Raw genomic sequence first — 22,781 nt, forward strand, 5'->3', positions numbered from 1 at the left:
CACCCCTGGGCTAGAGCTGCTGAGCTGAGACCAGCCTGATTCCCCCGGGAGAGCCAGCCTGGGGGAACAGGGCTTCCCCAGGTGCAGGAGGGAGGTGGGCCGCCCAGCAGCCCGGCCTGTAGTCTCCGCCTGTGGTCTTATACCCAGACTCATTTTATATTTTAAGCCAACAACCGCGGGGACCTGGGCGCCAGCTTAAACTGCGAGCGAGGAGGCCTGGGAGGGAAATGGGGACCACACCCCTATCTCAAGGCGGCAGCCCGGACTCTGCACTTGCCCCACGTTTGTCACATGGAGATGCAAGGCCCTGTGTGCCCGACCTAGAAAATGTATCAAAAGATGTAAAAACAACAACAACAACAAAGAGGAACTCTACACATTTAGGTGAAAACAGCTGACTTATTGAATCAGCACCTGATCCAAAGGTGAAGATGCCGTGCTGGTCCGGCATGCAGTCTGTGACCTCTGACTTAGATGTTTAACTTAATGAGGTCACATCTCCTCCTCTGTCCCTCCAGGGTTTTATAATGTTCATTTGTCCCTTTATGTACTTTTTTTCCAGCCTGTTAGTCTAGTCTTTCCCGTGAATCCCTGATAACATGCCTGGTACCATTTTCTTGTGTCCCTCGGCTCCAATTCTGAATGTCTCCCAACTTTCCTCTTCCCCAGGTGTCTTCGTCCTGGCTGTCTGTACTGTCACCTGCTTTCCTTCTCTCTCGTCCAAGTCTCTCTTCACAGCTCAGCTGCCTGGGATGTTAAAGCGTGTGCAGGGCTCCCACCTTCATTCTCCCACATCCTGTCCCGACACCCTCTCCGGTCATTTCTTGTCTCTTCCATCTCCGTGTCCACATGTCTCTTTGTCACCTCCATCTCTCCCACCTGGACTCCCGGCCTCTAATCTTCTTTCTGGCTGTCAGGTCTCACGTCCAGTGGTTGGAGCAGACCCACCAGGGTCTCCTCAAGGCCAAGATAACCCCCAAGGTTGCCGGGAGCCTGGGCCGGGTCACAGGGCTATGACATACGTCACTTCCACATGCCTTTCAGAGCGAAGCCTCCTTGGGGTCGGATGCTTTCTAGGCATTTCTGGGGTCACAGAGATGACTCACTCAGGAACCCACCCTATAGGAATTTCAAATCTCCTCGGGGAAATAGAGGCACTGGCACCCCCCAGAAACATACAACGTGCTGTGGGGCTGCAAGGAATTAAAGCATCTCCAGGGGCATCCCCGGGGCTTGCGTTGAAGTCAGGGCCCATCGGAGCCCTTTCCCACTGGCTGTCTTTGTCCTCGACGCCCACGTTCCAGCCTCCCAGGGGCTGATCCCTGTTGCTCTTGCTGCAGTCGTGTCCGGTGGCCTGTTTCGTGGTTCATTGAGCAGCTGTCAGAGACTGATGCTCGTACACCCACACGGGGTTTGAGCAGCAGCCGTGCCCAGGCTGCCCTCAGCCCGCCTTCTCTTCCACCCACCCCACCCCTGCGGGGCCCAGCGTGCGCCTTCTCTCCAAATGGCTCCCAGTAGAACAGCGAGCTATCCGTCTCCAGCACCCAGCACCTCATCAAGCACCTGGAGCCCAGGACAGCAGCACCTCCATCCATTTGGCAAGGGAAGAATATCCTTTCATTTTTTTTAAATAAGATTTGAGGTCCTGAGTAGATGTTCTGAGTTTAGGTAGCTTTTCAGAAATAAAATGGCACTCGTAGCTGCTCTGATACATCCTTTCGACTCATCTGACATTTTTCTATGTGTCCTGACCTCTTTGAAGTTGCTTTTTCTCTTTCCTGTGATGATGTGGTTTCCATCCACACTTGGCTTTCTAGCAATTCTTACTTTTTGTTCAAGAATCAATTCAAGAAGTCACTGAATGGGGTTCAGACAAGCTGTAGAAAAGTCACCTTGACAAAGACGAGGGTTAACTAGAATTTGCTAACGCGTTTCCTCAACAGATTGTAACTTTGAATCTCTGGCCGTGACTAGTAGGGGGGCTTGTAGGAGCAATTTTTGTCCCGAAGGTGCTGTCTTAGTTCGTTCGCGCTCCTGTAACAAAGCGGCGTAGACTCTGTGGCTTTTCAGTAGCAGACGTTTATTGCTCACGGTTCTGGAGGCTGGAAGTCCCAAGATCAGGGTGCCGGCATGATGGGTGAGGCCTTGCTTCTAGGTCACAGACTTTGAGTTGTATCATCACATGGTGCAAGGGACTGGCATCTCTGTGGAGTGGCTTTTATCTGAGCACTAATCCCGTTCAGGAGGGCCCCACCCTCATGACCTAAGCCTCTCCCCAAAGCCCCACCTCCCAATGCCATCACATGGGGGCATTAGGATTTTAACATACGACTTTTGGGGGCACACAAACATTCAGACCCTAGCAGACATAAAAAGTGCTTTTTCCGGGTTTATGGCCTTGATCTTGACGGTAAGAACAGGCTTCTTTGTCCATTTGGGTCACTGCTATATTCTCAGGACCCAGGAAAGTGCCAGGTACAGAGTGGGCGCCCCATAAATACCCAATGCTGTATTGATTCATTATTGACCATCTCTGGTTGAGGGAGGGTGGTGGACACATCCAGCTGGATTAGGCCTGGGCCTTGCGCTGGAATAGCCCTCTCCGGGGAGGAAGAGGGGATGCAGACACAGAAGGACCACGCAGGGAGAAGCATCCGTAAGGAGGCAGCAGAAGTGCAGTGAGCACTGAGGAGGGTCCCTGTTGCTGGTGGGGAGAGGTGGGGAGATTTAAGGGGCACATCGAAGGTGATGGAGATGCGCGGTCCAGGCCAGGGACCCAGCAGGTGCACAGTCATGGAGGCGTGCAGGAACCTAATGCAGGAAGTGCTGCTGGACAACAGAGAAGACAGAGGAAGCTGGGGCAGAGCAAGAAGGCCAGAGCCACACACACGGAGCTTGGGCTGCACCTTGAGGGCAGTGAGTTTATCAGCTGTGTGTGTGTGTGTGTGTGTGTGTGTGTGTGTGTGCACAAGAGAGAGTATCCTAGCCACAGTATATGGTAGGAATTGAAGTGAGAGTGAGGTTCAAACCAGGAGGAAGCCAAGTTAGTGAATCCGTATGATCTGGAAACAAGCTGAAAGGAGCCCAAGGCGAGGCAGAGCCAGTAGGCAGGTCTCTCAGAGACTGGGGGGAGATGGGATTTATTCCTCGACTAGCTGGGGCTGGCCCCAGAAGGGCTCCATCGCTCCATATGGTCTTGTTTCCTCCTTAGCCCCATCGTCCCTCCTCTTTTTTGTCATGGCTCTTCCCAGAAGAACATAGAGTTCGGCTGAAAGTCTGTAGTTTTGCTGAGACCTGTGCTTATCATACAGTGGGAAAAACAAGAAGGCCATCTTACAGGTGTCAGACGAATAGACGCCCCAGTCTGTGTGCTGAAAATGATATGCTTGAATTAGTTGGATGAATCCTCAATTAAGTGAACGTGAGTTGATGTCTCCATCTGCTGACTCTTGCAGCATCCCTGATGACTTACGGAAGTTCAAAGGACGATTGTAAAGGATATTCCCCGGTCCCCGTCAGCCCCCACTGTACGTGTCTCTTCTGTCCATCTCTCTCAGTGTGTTTTCCTCAGTGACCCTGCTTTGCACTGTAGTTTTCCTTTCCACAAAGGCAGGAAGAAGCGGGCGTCAGTTGGTGCAGAGAGGGGAGAGTGCCGTGGGCGCTGGTGAACCTACGAAGCACCTTCCAATGGTGTGATAACTAACTTGGAAAGGATGTTCAGCGTCTTCGGCAAACCATGTGCGCCTGTGGACAGCCAGTAGTTTTCATTTTTCCTGGGACAGCTGTTCTCTCAAAAACAGTTCTGTTGTAAATGACTTCCTGTCGCTCACAGACTTTCTGTGCCTTTTGGATCCACGGCGTGAAATGCCTCGTGTATGGCACAAGATAGGTGAACCTCCCTTCACACGATTGTATTTCTTACATACTCTGCGAAAGCAACATTTTGAAAGCGAAACCGTATTCTTTTTTTTTTTTTTTTTTTTTGCGGTACGCGGGCCTCTCACTGTTGTGGCCTCTCCCGTTGCGGAGCACAGGCTCCGGACACGCAGGCTCAGCGGCCACGGCTCACGGGCCCAGCCGCTCCGCGGCATGTGGGATCTTCCCGGACCGGGGCACGAACCCGTGTCCCCTGCATCGGCAGGCGGACCCTCAACCACTGCGCCACCAGGGAAGCCCCCGAAACCGTATTCTTGATGCCCTAGATGATTTTCCAAAGTAAAGGGTAGTTTTAAGTCAGATTATCACAAGAAAGTCTTGTTTTGACTGTAATGGGTGCATGAGTGTTTTGCATTGTTGATTCCAAATAATACCAATTAATTCCAATTAATGAATCCAAAGAATTCCAATTAATCACAAGTGGGTGGAAAACCAACCATGAATTGAATTTGCACGAGTAATTTCTCTACTCCTCCTCTTCTTAGAGCAAGAGGCTCTAAGACACCCAGCTCATGGACGTGTCCTTCTAAAGCGACCTTCTCAGAGCGTGACCCAGGTACCACTGAGGGTCCTTGAGGTCAAAACTATTTTCATAAGAATACCAAGGTATTATTTTCCTCTTTCTTTCACTCTCATTCCTTTATGAGTGTACAGTACTGTGGAGTTTTCTAGAAGCTCCTCTATGACCCGGTATCAGAAAGGACTGAATGCAGAAAGCACTGTGAAAGGCCAGCTGTCTTCAATCTAGCGAGATATGAAGAGTTTTGTGAAAATGTAAAACAGTGCCATTCTTCTCAAAAAATGTTTTTGTTTTGGAAAATATGGTAACTTTTCCAAAAATGTTGTTTATATTAATCTGTAATGGATTTGTTATTGCTCTTTTAAATGAATTAGGGAATAAATATTTTTAAATTTCTCATTGCCTCTAACATGCTACACTGCAGTAGACATAACCCACATAAACAAACAATGGCCCTTTGGGGAGGGTGTCGGTGATTTTTTAAGAATGTGAAGGGTTTGTAAGCCCCCAAAGTTTGAGGAACACCGCTCTGAAGTACAGAGCCTTATGCAATAAAACTCTCCTGGCTTTCGGTTGAGATGTGAAAGTTTTCTAAGCAACAGGAGAAGGATTGGCAGAAGTTGCCCATCCACTTAGCCAGGGCCCATTTCTACACTGATTTGGGGATGTACAGTGAAACGACGAAGAAAGCTAACTGTGAAACACAAAAACTTGCCAAAAAAAAAAATAATAATTCGAAGGCCCACAGCATTGGGGGAGGAAAAGTAACCGTGATCCCCTCGTGGGGACCCAAGCACGCTGTTTTCCTCTGCATGTGGCACTTGTGGTTTGCGCTCTAACTGAAAGTTACTGAGACCGCTGGGCCAACCTCCTGTATTCATTGAGCCAGAGTATGTGTTCTGCGAGCCCCTTCACGGGGCTGGACTGTGGTCACATTCGGACCCGGTCCCTGCTCTCAGGACGCTGGAATTCCTAGCCAGGGAGACTCAGGAGGCAAATGAGCATGCGTGGACAGGATCATTCATTAATTTGAAGAGTGACGCAAAGGAAATGAATGGGTTGAAATGACACAGTAATTTGGAGGAATGAGAAATAAATTCATGCAAGGTGCCTGGCAAAAGCTTTTCTAAGGAGGCTTCATTTGAGCTGAGATGGGGCTGCTGGGTGGGTCAGAAGGAGAAGGGCAGGAGCCCTTCTGGCAGAGGGAACCACACTTGCAGAGGCCCCGACAGAGGACATGACTTGGTGGAAGTGAGGTGAGCCCTGGAGCGGGGTAGGGGGGGAGTGTGGGGGATGATGGGGATGGAGCAATCGATGGGTAAGGATCTGACTTCATGGGGCATTGGAGGCCCTGGCGGAGGGTTTGATTTTAATCCAAGTGTGATGAAAGGTCATCGGAGGGTCCCAAAGCAAACGAAAGAGGTGGTGTGATACCTGCTTCATAAAGAACAATCTGGCATGTGGAGAGTGGATTGGGGGAGGGGCAGTCAGTGGGGAGGCACGAGAGGATGCAGAGAGCGGGACAGGAGGGTCCTGATGTCATCCAGGTGAGACTGGATGGCGGGCCCTGGGCAACAGAGAAGTGGGCAGATGTGAGATCTAGTGTGGAGTAGAAGAGAGCGGACTTCCTGACGGAAGGCTCTGGGGATGAGGCCGGGGGCATGAACAAACATAGCCTCTGGTTTGGGTTTGAACCACCTGTGTTTTCTCACATCCTGGCAACAAAACTCTGCAAGGTCATTCGCATTATACCTACTTGGAGATTAGGAAACGGAGGTCTCAGTGACTTACTCATGGATGCATAAGGCCCCTTCCCAGCATCAAAGCGAGTCAGAGGTCACTGCCACTGCCCAGCTCTGTCTGCGGCTTCCTCTCCCTGGTGCCACACCTCAGCTCTCTGCTCCAGCCCAGATGGTGACGCCAGGTGAGGACCTGAGACAGAGGTGAGAAATGGGACCAGCTGTGCCCGCTGGCCACCAGCCCAAGCCGAAGTTTACTGGGACTGGTTTACTCGCATCGCAGGTGTGTCTTGGTTCCCAGAGAAAGGGAGCTTTCTTCTTCAGGCTCCGTGATGCCTCTTGACAGGAGACGTGGGAGCCCTCCTGAGAAGCAGTCCAGCCTTTATAAACTGAAGGGAGTGAAGGCTGTGGAAGCAGCTGTGAGAATTTTTTTTTTTTTTAAACAGAGAACAGGAGTATTTATTTATTTTTAAATTTATTTATTTTTGGCTGTGTTGGGTCTTCGTTTCTGTGCGAGGGCTTTCTCTAGTTGTGGCGAGCGGGGGCCACTCTTCATCGCGGTGCGCGGTCCTCTCGCTGTCGCGGCCTCTCTTGTTGCGGAGCACAGGCTCCAGACGCACAGGCTCAGTAGTTGTGGCTCACGGGCCTAGTCGCTCCGCGGCATGTGGGATCCTCCCAGACCAGGGCCCGAACCCGTGTCCCCTGCATTAGCAGGCAGATTCTCAACCACTGCGCCACCAGGGAAGCCCCCAATTGTGAGAATTTTAAACATCAACCACTTGGGTTGAGAAAAAAGGAACTGACTGTGCATTTCGTTCTGGTAGTGGGACGATTGTTGATAAATTTTTTTTTTTTTAAGTTTTTTTGCAGCCATCAAGCTTACATAGTAAGTACAGAGGCTGAATGAAAGCGGGGCAAGAAGCAATGCAGCAAAGACCAAATGTCTTCAGTCCTATCTGTGCTCACCTTCCGTGGGCAATGACAAGTCCCTGCTTCTTTGAGACTCAGGGCAGGGCAAAGCTACAGAAGTCTAGGCAGATACAGAACATTGGATACAGATGTGCAGTAGCCAGTGCTGCTTAGCTCACTGCTGCATGGCTGTGGGGATGCGCGAGACTGGCCGCTTCTCTTCCTTCCAATTAGCCCGGGAGCCCTTTCACGAATAACTTTCTGCTTTGGGAATTGGAAATGCACCTTGGCAATGATTATCTGCTTGCTCACCTTTAGGGCAGCCTCTCTCCTTACACCCCCCTGGTTACTTTGCATACTCACGCATATATCTTGCAATTTAAATTTTTATATTTTATTCATACGTGGAGGATTATTCTTGCAGCATAGTAAAGCGCTAAATATTACATGAACGTGATTCAAAACATGTCCATTCCATAAAACCCGTTTATATGCTGTCATTTTCTACAGCATTAAATACATTTTATATCATCAGAAATTTTATGGTATATTTAAAAATGAATTTCTACTTAGCTTAAATGCATTAAGGATTATCCTAAGAGACCCGGCTCAAAATGCAGTCATGTTTATTTGTAACTGCCAGAAAATGGCTTGCAAAACTGTTAGTGTGTTTTATTATTCCCTGCCACCGGAGTACTTGCTTGTTAATTAGAGAAATTTCAACTGTCATGGTTGGCAATTATAGCTTCTGTATCATTGTCTGTTATGAATAGTCAATGAGGGCTGATTAATATGCATGAGCGGCAGTATATATAGCGTGTGCATTGGACCACAATCCAGCTGCCAGAGTCACTCAGAGGAGGGAGTGGTGTGTGTGTGTGTGTGCGCGTGTGTGTGTGCGTGCGTGTGTGTCTGTGTGTGCGCGTGCATGCTGCTGCTAGGGAAGGGAGCGTGGAAGGGGAGAGAGTTGTTTGCAGCCTCTGAGGAGAGCACCGCCAGCGTGCAGTGTCGTGTCGCAGCACCTGGCACCTGAGGCTCTCGGAGGACACCTTCATGCCTGCATGCTGAAGGCGCTGCTCCTCCCGGGCGCCGGCGAGTCCTGCAGCCTTCGTCTGCCGGTTCTCTAAACATGGGATGCAGTTTGTGCAGCCTGCAGAAGCCAGAGGAGCAGTACAAATTACTCTACGAAGTTTGTCAGGTAACAACGCGCTGCCTCTTTTCCTGTGGGAGCGCCCGGGCACTCACCTGGCTGAGCGTAACTTCTGGGGAAGGAATTGGGGATTTCTGTGCGTGTGTGTGTACTTGGAATGTGACAGCCTCTCTGACGTTTCTGCATATTTTCTATTAAGTCTCTTAGGTGATTTCCTTTTCAGTGGCACCTAACTGCTTGTATTTGAATATTTCAGTAGATGCTGAGGGCCGTAAGGTGTGGTTCAAGCTATAATGTCACAAAGCTCCTTTACAATTGCCCGCTCTCCCCGGAGTGGCGGACAGATGTCCTAGGCAGGGTCAACGCGTGGTCACACACCCTGTGAACAAGTTGCAGAAGACGTGGAGGATGATTAATGCTGGCACGGTTTTGTCTCTGTTTACGAATAGTCGTAAGGCGCTCTTTTCAGGAGAGCACAGGCGTCTACTGCACTCTTCAGTCTCTCAGCAACTTCTCGTAACAGAACATGTGGTTCAGATTCACGCTTCACACTTGCCATTTCTATACCTCCTCCTGTGAAAACTTTAAGAACTTCCAGAGCAAGTGGCTTGATCTCGGGTGCTTTCGTCCACAGCCGATGACTCCTCTAAACTTCTGCAGTGTCACTAGCAGGAAATTTCAGTGGAGATGAAATGGGGTATTTACGGTACGACCCAGAGAACTTACCTTATGTTCATGCTGAGTGTTTTATTTTTTAATATTCCGGTCTTATCCTCACCTAGGAGGTTTTCACGCTGCTATACCTGACAGTTAATGATTTTCCCCTTAAATCATTCTAACTCCTTCAAATTTTTCTCCAGTAATCAGAAAATCATAATTCTGTTACAAAGGAATGTTAACATTAGCACATTAGAAGAAGGTTGTTATACTGAGAAAAACGGTGCTTGCTGTTTAATTTATGACAATACATGGTATATTAATATAGTCTTCAACGGGGCTAGACTCAGCTTAAAAAAGAATTTGATTAGCCGTCAATTGGGTGCCATTTTTTCAAGAGCCAGCAGAGGGCGCTTAGCATTAAAAACACAGCGAGACTGGGCTGCTTGTGAGTTGGCTGCCTCAGTGGACAAATTCTAATGATTGGGTGAATAAAAGGGTTGGGTGTGGGTGGGTGTGTGCGCGCGCACCGGCACTGAGGCATAGAGAAGGTCAAAACAAATCTTATCTTTTGGGACTTAGGCGCCTCCACCACCCTCCTGTGTGGAGAGCACATAGCTTACAAAAAACAATCCTCTTAAATAAGTTTGGGAAGTAATACTTCTGAGGTATGACTTCACGCTCAGGGCTTTGCTGGATTCCCGTCCTTTCAGAGCAGTCCGAGGGCACATTGGAGGTCTGGGCAGAAGTGCTATTGCCCCTGGAGATCTGGCCCCCACCCCTTATGTGATCATATGGTAACGTTGTAATCCTAAATTTGCCAAGTTACCATGTGCAGTGAGCCCTGGTGCTCAGTGAGTCAGGCATTCAGAAGTGAAACAAGCAGAACGACAAAACGATCACCAAGGTGGTTGCATGCGGTCACTCACCGCTGCACAGAAAGTAAATGCTCTGTGTAAAAATGGAGTTACAATAACTTGCTTTTTGTTCTTTTAACCATCAATGCACGCAAGTATTATTTCACATACATTGCTGTAGCTGTAAGAGTTAAACTGGCACCCTCCAAAAGGCAACCCTACCGCATTTCCTGCAAATCTGCATTAACTTGTGCTTTATTTGTCTGTGTTATTTGGGCTCCTCCCCTCTCTGCCTTCAGAAAGAGGGAGCCTGGCTTTTGTTTGTTTGTTTTTTTTTACTAGGTGAATTTATATGGAAATATTTCTGGCCAAAGCATCGTGCAGTAAATTGCTGATAAATGACTTCCATCTGGAATACACTTTGTCAGCAATTTGGGAAGCCATGCAGATTTATTTTCAGGAAACTCAAACTACTTTTCAGACCCATTACCCTTGTGCCAACTAAGTAAATTTCCCCTTTCTCCCATTCTTTGGAAGTCCTGAACCGTAGCATAAAGGAATTCACGAAACACTTGCAGGAATTAATAATTGCATTCCCACTCTTATTATGCAAAGCCTTATTAGAGCAGAGAAATTAAGGTTTCCATAAATTACAGTTCCAGAAGGTCCGGTGTGTCTGGCTTCCGTAAGCGCTTCTAACAGCAGCACAAAGAGGATCAAATATTCTGGGGCTCAGACTTGATCCTTTCCTCATCCAGAGATAATTCAAAGAGATGCTCTTCATTAGGGCCTTTGGCAAGCTGCCCACAGTTTCTTTTAGGGGCTGCTGTGAACTTAATGATGCAGAACAATGGCTTTGCCTCTTGTTGCAAACATACCTTATTGTACCTTTAATCACAATAGAAAAACACCGACAGCACACAAAGTTGCCTGGTCGTTAAAGGACGTTGCACAGAGTGCACACATCCCGGTGATCTGCGCCGTGTGTTAAGGGATGCGTTGAGATATTTGGAGCTCTTCGAAGGAGAGTATAAGATGTGCCTACTGCCCACCCTGGGGTTGTAGGATCAGGTGACTCACAGCAGTTCTTTGTGCTTTTCCGGTGACTGTGGCGTCCTGTGGAGCATCAAGACAGGGCCCCTGCCTATGTGAGATTTAAAGTTTAACTTAGCAGCTGCTTCATGCTTCGGAAAGCCTTCACTTGCCTAGGGTGACTTAGAATACTCAGAAGCACTGTTAAAGTGAAAGGCTGGGCAAGTGAGAAGGGAAGAGGCTTTCAGGTTATCAAGGGGTGCGGTCTTCTTCTTGGATAAATTAATTGGCCCTGGAGATCTCACGTTCACAGGGTCATGGGACAGGGAGCCTCGCAGCTCTAGGGCTGTGGCTGGAATCCGGCTAAAGCTGGTGACCTGTTGTGCGGGAAGGGTGTGTGCAGAGATGAGGAGGTCTGCGGCTCAGCTGGCTTTGTGCCCGTGACTCCACCCAGCTGTGCCCCTCCAGGACCAGGGAAGGCCACCCAGGGGACGCTCTGAGGAGGCTCTTCCCACGAACGGAGGCCTGGGGGAGGGTAAAGGAGGGACACACTAGGCAGTATCGTTCATTCCTCCCGCCTCCTCTGAGGTCAGCCAGAGACTCAGCATTAATGACCTTTGCTGTTTGATTACACAACAGAGAAATAATTCTGGTTGGGACTTAGGCTTCAAATGAAAAATTACAACAGCTAACACGTTCTCTAAAAATCTGCATGCACATTTTCAAGATGGCAAGTAAAATGTGTCGATAAATGGTAGTGATATTCCTTTCAGCAGCCACAGTACTTTTTAAAATTTTTATTCTTTTATTGAGGTATAGTTGATTTACAGTGTTCCAGGTGTACAGCAAAGTGATTCAGTTATACGTACATATGTGGGTATGTATCCTGTTTCACATTCTTTTCCATTACAGGTTATTATAAGGTATTCACTATAGTTCCCTGTGCTATATAGTAGGTCCTTGTTGTTTATCTGTTTTATATATAGTAGTGTGTATCTGTTATTCCCAAACTCTAACCATAGTAGTATCTATCGAGCACTTACTACATGCTGGTGATGTGCTAAGCGCCAACCATGCATTTCCCCGTCAAATCCTCACAGCAGCACCAAGAGATAGGTGGTGTTATTATCCCCATTTCAAAGATGAAGAAACTGAAACACAAAGGAGTTATAAATGGGGCCAGGAGCCACATCTGTGCTATAATTCTAAAGTTTGTGCTTTCTTCTCTCGTATAAGTCATTTTCATCAAAGTCACCCATGTTATATGGGACACTTGGGTTGGTTTTTAAAATTTGCTCCTGCCTTTGTGGGGCTCTCTTGCAGACACCACGGTCTCACTCGAGCCATGTGTGCTTAACACCTCTGTCAGCCTGCTGTTACTTGGATCTGTTTTCTTACAAATGAGAGGGGTTTCCGTAGAGCCTCTGGTCATTCACGTGGGGCAGGGCATGGGAGGGGGAGTGGAGCGGAGAGTTCTCATTAACGCCCCAGGCAGCTTTAAGAATGGATGATTTGAGAAAGCTTATGTTCTTTTGCCTCTCAGTTACAAAAAAAGTATCATAGAAGAGGATTTGTGACTCTTTCTGCCATAAATGCTGTTGGTTTTGAAAAGCCAAAACTTCACCCAATAACCGTGACTTGCCAGAAAACTAAAGATGTATGTCTTTGTGACCCTTTCTCCCCCACTCTATTAATAAGCCAGTTGACTAGGAAAACAGATTTCTATAGGAAATGCTAATGCAGAGCAACAAGTTTAAGGAATATTCTGGAAACTTGAGTGTACACAGTCCTATTTTCATATTTAATTAGCTACATTCAATACTCAATTAGATGAATTTACTGCTTTAAAGCAAAGCAACGATGAGTCCGCTGAGAATCAGCCCAGTGGTCGTACAGACTTAATGGTGGCTAATTAGATGAACATAAACTTGACCTCTACACCGCAGTGTGGAGCCCGGCATCCTTTTCCTGCAAGTAAGAGTGTGCTCGCTCCAACGACCTATCGATAGATTCTCAAAGCTTTGTCTCAGAAATGGCTTTCTATTCTGAATTAGTTTAAGCAAAGCAGGTATGGAAAAAACAAGCCCGTCTCCTCCTGCCTTGGCAACCTGGGGCCCTTTATCGAGTATGGCGCCGTCTCTCTGTGGCTGAGAAAGTCACTGTTTTCAACATGGGCTACTGTCACTGGCTCTTGTTTTCTCTTCAGTTAACGGTGGATCATAAGCCACTTTTATGTTAAGAACTGAAAAGGTAGAGCTTAGGGTTAGACCAGGGCTTACTCCCCTCTTTCTCCCTGTCTCTTCTGTAAGTAGAAAGCTGTGGGGGAACCAGCAGGGAGTTGTCCTGCTTTCCCCGTAGAACTGAGGCCACTTAGCTGCCACCCAGCTTAGATACCCTTCTGAGCATTCCCCGGAGGCCGGGCGCACCCCTGGATCCCTGCACTGAGCCTTCCCATGAGGCCCTGCACAGCCCTGGATCGCTGCACTGAGCCTTCCCAAGATGCCCTGCACACCCCTGGCTCCCTCCACTGAGCCTTCCCAAGAGGCCCTGCACACCCCTGGCTCCCTCCACTGAGCCTTCCCAAGATGCCCTGCACACCCCTGGCTCCCTCCACTGAGCCTTCCCATGAGGCCCTGCACACCCCTGGCTCCCTCCACTGAGCCTTCCCAAGAGGCCCTGCACACCCCTGGCTCCCTCCACTGAGGCTTCCCAAGATGCCCTGCACACCCCTGGCTCCCTCCACTGAGCCTTCCCATGATGCCCTGCACACAGTATTCCCATGATACCCTGCACATCACTCTATCCCTGCACTTCCTTCCACTTGGTTTCCACGTTCTCTGTTCATTGAACCGCCTGGGAGCTCTCATCACCACATGTACCCTCAGCCCATGGCTGGTTGACCACGTGGGGTTTTGTATGTGTCTGTAGGGGTTGAGGAGCAAGAAAAGAAACAAGGGCTCTAGTTAGGAGCCCGGAAGGAGAGGAGATGACCATGATTTGAACCCAAGAGGCCAGGAGGGAGAGCAGAGGGGATACAAGACATTTATTTTTCATTCATTCAGCCAGCAGGTTCAACCAGCCAGCCGCACTCTGAGCTCTGAGCTGCTCTGTGCCTTCCTCACCGGCTCCCCCGTGCCCTTAGAATAAAAGGAACCGTTTTACCCAGGCTGCAGGGCGCTGTGTGACCTGGTCTCCTTACGGCTGCACAAGCCTCATGCCTCGCACCTGCCTGCTCTTCATCTGCCCTGGTCCCCGCAGGGCTCCATTCAGCACCCAGAACCCACCTTCCTCCTCCCCTCCCCAGGCTTTCCAACAGACTGTTCCCCCGCACCTGCAGCGTAGTTCACTGATCCTTGAGGGCTCAGCTTAAACGTCCCTCCCCCTAGAGAGCGCCCCTGATCTGAGAGTCCCCCGACCCGCACCTGCATTGACCTTTCTCTGCAGAGTTTATTTCCCTTCTGGCACTTATCACAACTCATGCACTTACGACCTTGCTTATCGTTCGTCTCCGACCCCAGCCCCCAGGAAAATGTGAAGGTAGGGACACTGCCTTGTTCTCTGTGGCACCCCCGGGCCTGACACGTAACCAGTAACTAATCAGGACATATTTACCAAGTTAACTTCTGAATGAGGAATGGCTCAAGTGGGTCCCACTTTGGTCTGGAAAGGTGTACGCGGTGACACGTGAGGCCGGGTCCCAGGCCTCTAATGGCTCCCATCGGTATAGCTGCGCGCTGCCGTGAGGCAGGCGGTCACAGGGGAGGGGACTGCCCCGCTCACCACATTCCTGTCAACGGCCTGCCATGGCCGGCAGAAACAGACATATGGAGCAGTGAGGAAAAGTGCAGTGTTTATACATGACTTCCTACCCGCATCAGTAATGCAGGGAGAGGCTATGGCTAAGTTGGGGAGGTACAGAGGAATACCGTCAGCAGCTCTGGGTGAAGGCCCACCAGAGCCAAAGTAACCCTCCCGCACTCTCCACCAGTGTGGGATTCAGCAGAGAGCATAGCATCCTCTCTGAAGCGCACAAAGCCGTGTTCCTGGCAGCGTCCCCTTCAGTGGTATGGCAGGTGTCATCATATGAGTGAGAGGCCGTCGGGCCATGCGGCGGAGAGGCGAGCACAGAACTGTCAAGAATGAGTTCATCTACTTCACATGGCCTGCGCTCCTATTCCTTCACCAAGGGCATATTGCACTGTGTGTGTCTGTTGGGGAACCTTGGGGAAGCGGTCTCATTCCCAGTCTACCGGCCCCCTGACTGGCAGAATAATAGTTTTTTCAAATACATTTGATTATACTCATCAGCTTGTAATAAAAAATCATTTGAAATAGTGCAGAAGTGAAAGAAAATTGATCGAAAATTTAACCATCTGTTGGTTAATACCAGAAACGTTACTTTGCTTAAGCAGAGTTTTCAAGGGAATAATTTTGTACTCTCTAGTTTACAAGCGAAAAACTGTAGGTCAGTGAAGTTTTGTCTATAAAATAAACACACACACACACGTGTGTGTGTGTGTGTGTGTGTGTGTATCTTTCACAGATAAAACTACACTAACCTTCAGTTGTTTTTTTTTAACCACTGTCCTTCTCAGAGCCACCCCAGCCTCTGAAGTTATCCTGTATCCTCCTAGCCACAGACCCTCCTACTTCTACAAACACTTCCCTTCCCAGTAGTAAATGGGAAAGTAATCTAAAGTGATGCCGAATAATGTGGGCAGAGTCCTCCTGCCGGAAGAAACTGTGTTTTTAGAAAGGACCTTGTTACCCAAATGAATCCTGGTTTTCAGAAATCTGGAGGAAGTAGGTTTGATCGGGGACTTCTTGGCGGTGATGAGTCATTTAGCTGTCACCGTAATGACAGTTCATGATTTACACACCCCACTTCTGGGGGACATCCAGGCTGCAGGACTTGATCTAACTGTATCTGTCAATTAAACGACAGCATTGGCCAATCGTAAATAATTCTCTTAGGACACGTCTCTAGTTCTTTTGTCAGATGATCTGCATTTTTAGCGGTTCTTACTTAGTAAGTGTTGCCAAATAAGCCTCTCTGTGTAACACCCAACAGTGTGTGAGTGTCCGCCTCTCGTCACCCCCACTCCCACACTCACTGGGTATTAAGAAGAGTCTCACTTTTTTTCCCCTCTTTTTTTCATTTTGCCTATTTGATAGCAAAGAACAGTGGGAGAGGAGAATGGAACCTCATTTGTAACTTTCATTCTGACACCAGTCTCAAGGTATAAAAATCCCTCTAGGACAGTGGTTCTCGAGTGTGAACAGGCATCAGAATCACCTGGAAGGCTTGTGTAAACACTGGGTCCCATGCATCACCCTCCGGTTTTAGATGCTGCTGGTCTGCGTACCACCCTTTGAGAACCACTGCTCTAGGAGATAACGTAGGTACTTACATGTAGGTGGGTGGGTGAGTGGATGGATGGAAGGAAAGAGGGGAAGGAAGGACAGGATGTGAAGGAAAGGGGGGCATTTAGGGGATATACCTTTTCAGTTTCACTAACGCCAAATCGTTTCTCGTCATCGTGGTAGAGAGATTCTTGTTGCTGCACATCCCTGTCGACACTTGGTACTGTCTGAATTCTTAACTTTTCCAATGTAATTTACATGGAGAGGTAGCTCACTATGGTTTAAATTTGCTTTTCCCTAATCCTCAATGAAGTTGAGCACATACCCTCGGTATCCTCAGGGGACTGGTTTCAGAAGCCCTTGCAGATACCCAAATCCATAGGGGCAGAAGTCCCTTACATAAAATGGTGTAATCAAGTGAAAGTAGTCAGCTGTCCGTATCCCTAGATGTGAAGCCCCCAAATACACGGAGCTGACTGTGTTTTTTTTCATATGTACATTCATCGTATTTGAGTTTCTTTTTCCGTGTATGGAGTCCCTGTCCAGGCTTTCCCCAGTTCTCTATTGGATTTTGCATCTTTTTCACTCGGTTTGTAGGATTTTTTAAAACATAGTCAGATACGAGTCCCTCAGTAGTTTTATACGTTTTCTCCCAGTTTGTAACTATCTTGCCCTTCTCTTTAGGATGTCTTCCAAGGAACCTAATCCCTTAATTGAATGTCATCAAATATATCAGTCTTTTCTGACAGTTTGTGCTTTTAGTCTCAAACATGATCTCTACCTTGAAGTCATAGAACTACTCACCTGTTTTCTTCTAAAAATTTAATATAAATAATGCCTTTCACAGCACCTTTTTATATATGGTGTAAGGTTGGAGTCCAACTTCATTTTTCTTTTTTTTTGTGGTACGCGGGCCTCTCACTGTTGTGGCCTCTCTCCCGTTGCGGAGCACAGGCTCCGGACGCACAGGCTCAGCGGCCATGGCTCATGGGCCCAGCCGCTCCGCGGCATGTGGGATCTTCCCGGACCGGGGCAGGAACCCGTGTCCCCTGCATCAGCAGGCGGACTCTCAACCACTGTGCCACCAGGGAAGCCCCAGCTTCATTTTTTTAATATGGATTTTCCAGTACCACTTGGAGAAAAGCCTATCTCTTCCGCATCAAGGGGCAATACCAGCTTCCCTGTGTGGTAGGGACTGTTTCTGGCCTTTCTGTTCTGCTCCCTTTCTTCCCTCGGCACCAGCATTGCACTCAGAGCGTCTGTTATATCCTGCTGTCGTTATGCAGTAATTCTTGGTCCCTGGTAGAGCAGAGCCACCTCGGTGCGTTCTTCTGGGCTGTTCATGGCGCTCTCATCATTTGTGGACTTGGGAAGTTCAGCTTGTCAAGATAACATGGGTAGTGTTCTTTTTCTCAAAGTGGGTGGGAGATTCACAAGTCTTCATTGTAGCAGTGTTTTCAATTACATATATCTTTGATATTTTTAAATTTATTCAATATTTAATAAAATAAAAGTATTCGTAAAAGACCCAAGAAGAAATAACTCATTTTAAAACCTCCCCTTTCCCCCAGTTCTGAAGGAAAGTAACTCACAAATAGTAAGGCGGGCAGGGGAGGAGTTGATAAGCTATAAGATCTTTAAAAAGTATAGAATACTACTTCATATTTTTCTTCACATATAGCATTCTTCATCCATAAAAGAATCCTCTCAAACCATAACATTTGTTGTAACAGAAGAGAAGACATCCATAAGACTACAGGCAGAGCTGGCGTCTTTATAAACACATTTCCTAAGAGTTTGCATGTTTTTATGTAAAGAAGTCTTTGGCAAAAATGTTGCCTTTTTTGTGAACAAACAATGCGTAAACTAAATAATGCAGACACCTACTATTCAGAGCACTAAACCAATGAAAGCAGGTAATTTGTCAGACATCTGGGAAGATAACAGTTTCCTCCCTGTGTTAAGCAGTTTACCATAGAATTACCAGACATGTTCCTGTTCTACCCTATATGACAATTAATTATTCCCCTCCCCTGCCCAAAATGTCAGTGGTTGTCACACATAGCATTCAAAGTGACGTGCATTTTAATAAAAGAAAACCGCAAAGGATAGGAACCAATTTCCCTCTATCAGGCAGCTGCTCAATATTTGGGGAGTTGGAAAAACCTCGAGAGAAATAAGTATCCCTCATAACAACATTCCTTGTGGCATCAGGAGGTGAAAAGCAGTGGATGTTTCCCCCCCGCCGCCCCCCCGCAGAATCATAGTAGTCTTTTACATCCGGGATTCCGTACCTTTTTATCTAGTTTTGAAATGCCCGGCATAAGTATTGCACATCCTCTCCGTGTTAGATACCAGCGACCCTATGCTGCACTTACCTGCATATATTGATGTGTTCCCATTTGGAATAATTCCTTAGCAAGGGGTGCCTCTCTTGCCCCCGGACTGGCATTTTCTCCTTTTTATTTCTCGATCTAGCAACTTGGTAAGCTTAAGATTTGTAGGGTAGGGCTAGGCCTCTGGAAACTTTGCAGGAATTGAAGTTTGAGTTGTTCGGCATGTCTGTCTCATCTCTCCCACCCCGATGAAGTTTCTGTTCAAGGTCTTCCATGGAGGGGAACCTGGGAGCATATGGCTGTTCCCCTAAGACTGAAGGAAGGGGGGCAAATCAGTGTGAGAGTTAGTGCATCTCTTTTATCTCAATTGGCTCTGAGGTTTCAGAACCAATTCTATTCCCTATCCAGCCACAGTTAAGAAATGTCCAGACAAAGGAGGAAGCAATTCCAGCATCGTATTCTTTATCCTCGAATGAATAGTGAAGGCCCGAGGACAATATATTCTCATGATTTGGGGGTTTTGTTTATTAGCATCCAATAAATAATAATAGCAATGATAGATGACTGTTATTTGCTGTGCACGTGGCTTATATACATGTGTCATACATATACGTGTAATTCTCACACAGCCCCGTAACGTCCAGGTACTATTGTTAGTTCCATTTTACAGATGAGACAACTGAGAGTTAGTGAGGGAGGCTGACTAACTTGCCTGGGATCACGTGGCTGGTGAGAGGGAGAGCAGTTATCCTAACGCAGGACTGCCTGACTCAAGCAGAGACCTGAATGTGGGCAGACCCCCTCACTCTTTCCTTCCACACACACTCAGAGGTCCCTCCGTGGTCCTGGTAACGTGCTAAGTATCAGGCATTGCAATGGAAAGCAAAGTCCCCGCCCTGTGGGGTTGACATTCGTGGGGAGAAGGGAGGAGGGGGTCCGAAGTTAAATCTTACACCAGTGAGCGTAAGGTAAACTGCAAAGGAATGTTGGTCAACTACAAAAGCATCTTAGAAAGACCTAACCAAGAAACTGTGCATGGTTTTGTCCTCTTTTAAATGGAGGTAGGTCTACAGCTTTAGAGGTTATGTGATGTTATCAGTGTGATACTGCCTTCAAGTGGAAGTTCATCCTGTTGTTTGATTAAGGCAGGAGAGGGATTCCACCTGAAGCTTACCCCAGTTGAGGGTCACCCTCTGGTGGTCCTACGGGCAGCATGTATTGAGTGCCTACTGTGTTCTCTGGGCCACATGCTGAGAGAAAGACTGAAAACAACCCCTGTGCTCACAGCATTCATGGCCTAGTTGAGAAGACAAACCAGAGACCTCGTTTTACTCAGAGTTGATGTATAAAAGGGGGAAACTCAGGGCCGTGCTATGGAGTAACTTTGTGCTGTGGAAAGTCCTCTGAGCCTCTCTGAACCTTAGACTCTTCCTCTGAAGCACAGGAATACAAACTCCCCCTCTGCCTAGGGTGTTGGGAGTGTGCAAGTGAGCTGTGATATGTTTGAGTGTATGTACGGCACGATATTGCACTGAACACTGTTATATATTGTCAAACAAGCCCATCTATGGGGACCAAGGGAGAAAGCCGGCATTTCTAGAGGAGGCGGGGGCAGCCAGGTCTCCAAAATTGGGTCAAAGAGGATCATCGTTATGGGTCGTAAGTCTCCAGGGCAATGCGTAAAGCGCCGCGAATGAATCCAGAAAGGCCAGCTTCTGGACATCACTGGGTACCACTGTAGCTAAGTCATTTCTGTTAAAGCAACAGTGGAGAACAGGGCTTTCAGGAGATGTCTGTAAGGCCAAGTCTTCCCCAAAATAATATGCAGAGGTGGAATGACGCCATATGTTTGGAGGAAATGCTCAGATTCGGTCATTTGTTCAATAGGTTATTTTTTTATTTTATTTTTTTCGGTACGCGGGCCTCTCACTGTTGTGGCCTCTCCCGCTGCAGAGCACAGGCTCCGAACGCGCAGGCTCAGCGGCCATGGCTCACGGGCCCAGCCGCTCCGCGGCATGCGGGATCCTCCCGGACCGGGGCACGAACCCGCGTCCCCTGCATCGGCAGGCGGACTCTCAACCACTGCGCCACCAGGGAAGCCCCAATAGGTTATTTTTTGAACGCCGACCATGTGCCACATCGGGACAGCCACTGACGATGCTGCAGTGGTTGCAAAGCTAACTAAAAAGGTTACGGCCCTCACAGTTCTCACCACTCAGAGATGGAGAGAGACATCGCCACATTGCCTCTCAGGTGAAGTCACACCTGTGACCAGCACTCGGGGCACTTGTAACGGGGATTAGGACTGAGTCATGGTGGCCAGGCTGGCTTCCTGACCTGTGAATAGTCACGGGTCCCCAGACAGAGGCTCTGGGGCAGAAAGAGTCCCGGATTCTAGGAGAAGCGTATCATTACTTTCACGTGCACATGTCCCACATATGCTTCGCTATCCAGAGAGGGCTTTGTTTCCAGCATGCTATGCAAACTTTGACACTTACTCGTTGAGCTCCAGCCGACGAAAACACTTTTGAACGAATAAAAGGTCTGTGTAGGTGGTGGTGTGACTGTGTGACGTATATTTAAAAGAAGAAATGTTTTGATATTAACCATCTCCCTGCTAAACTAAAAAAGCTAGCGAAGGGGCTTCCCTGGTGGCGCAGTGGTTGAAAGTCCGCCTGCCGATGCAGGGGACACGGGTTCGTGCCCCGGTCCAGGAGGATCCCACATGCCGCGGAGCGGCTGGGCCTGTGAGCCGTGGCCGCTGAGCCTGCGCGTCCGGAGCCTGTGCTCCGCAACGGGAGAGGCCACAACAGTGAGAGGCCCACGTACCGCAAAAAAAAATAAAATAAAATAAATTTTAAAAAAAAATGCTAGCAAACGGGATGAGGGCGCATAAGTTGTCCGACTGTAGATTTTGAACACAGGAAACTATATTCAATATCCTGTAATAAACCATAATGGAAAAGAGTATGAAAAGTTAAATCAACTATACTTCAATTAAAAAAAATTATTGCCTAAAATTAAAACAAGAATATGGAAAAGAATATATATATACACACACATACATATATAACTGAATCACTTTGCCATGCACTTGAAACTAACACAACATTGTAAATTAACTATACTTCAATTTAAAATTTTTTTAAGTATGTATTTAGACTTATACATTCATATCAATAAAAAGGAGCCTGTATTATTCCCAGATAGAGTTTGTATGCAAAGTCTAGGATAGCAGTTAGCACAGGTATGCAGCCAGAAGTTTCCTCTGGACACACACAGCGAATGTTACCACTGCCGAGCTTGTTTTTCAGTGAGCTCATCCGACAGGCACGATGAAATGAGGTCGAAGGGAAGTTTCCAGAGCTTCAGACTCTTGGTTTCTAACTCAACTAAGAAAAGGTTTTAAAAAGGAAAAATCCCTGACCCAAACCAAAACAGAGGGAAAAAAACTACTGTTGCCTAAAGCAACTGAAGAGAAACACAGTGTTTGCACGGCTGCCCTCTGCCGCTGCGCGTGATGGGGAATCATTTTTGCCGCCAGCGGTCTTATTTCTGTTTCTCAGACCCACGCACCATTTTGCTGAAACACAGCTGCAAGTGAATTTCCACCCATCTGGGCACACTTGCTAACTCTACTGAAGCATCCAAACGGCAAATATCAACCGCAGCCATCTCCGTCTCCCCCTGTGATAACTTTACCTTCAAAAATATTATTCCATTCTTTTTCCAGCCTTCTGTATGACATAATCAAAATCATGGACACACACTTGCCTCTCTCTCTCTCTCTCTCTCTCTTTGGAAAACCCCTACATTTCCTCATATTCTAATTGCATTGTCAAGTGTTTTGTTTGGTTCATTAATTCCTTCCCAGATGATTTGCTCCTGGTAGGTTTCTAGCAAGTTCTACCCATGTCTAATAAATCATCTTAGAAAACGCTGCAGGTTCTTCTCCATCCTAGAGACTAGAGTTCTGCACCCCTGCAAGCGGTTTTATTCTCCTTCCTCTCACAAGAGTATCCTCTTCAGCTTCAATTATTAAAGCTCTCTAACCATCCTGTAGCAGAAGAGAGATTGCAGAATGGAGGGCTGGCCACCCTCTCATTGGAGCACCCCATGGCTCACTTCCCTGCAACATACTCAGGGTTGTTTTGTCATCTAAACAAAGTTTCTCCAGGTGGCTGCAGGCAAGGGGTCCGTCTCCTCTGTGTCCCCTGCTGGACCTGAGAGTCAGGGGGATGACTGAAAGGACGTGCTACCCTGATGGGATGCTTCCATGTA

The 22,781-nt window shown here is 47.8% G+C and overlaps 1 protein-coding gene across 3 annotated transcripts in view; it reads left to right on the forward strand.

Moving 5' to 3' along the window:
• The window catches only part of PDZRN3 (PDZ domain containing ring finger 3), a 247,387-nt gene that overhangs the window by 183,122 nt on the left and 41,484 nt on the right, over positions 1 to 22,781 (forward strand). Inside the window, exon 1 of one of the 3 annotated variants that reach the window (XM_049715558.1) lies at positions 8,011 to 8,302. The exons of the other annotated variants lie outside the window; for them this stretch is intronic. Within the exon in view, the coding sequence (XP_049571515.1) occupies positions 8,234 to 8,302 (69 nt within the window). The 5' untranslated portion in view covers positions 8,011 to 8,233. Of the gene's footprint in view, positions 1 to 8,010; positions 8,303 to 22,781 lie in introns of those variants that run through there. 3 annotated transcript variants of the gene reach the window in all.

The sequence above is a fragment of the Orcinus orca genome, chromosome 10 (genome assembly GCF_937001465.1).
Source record: "Orcinus orca chromosome 10, mOrcOrc1.1, whole genome shotgun sequence".
Taxonomy (NCBI): Eukaryota; Metazoa; Chordata; class Mammalia; order Artiodactyla; family Delphinidae; genus Orcinus; species Orcinus orca.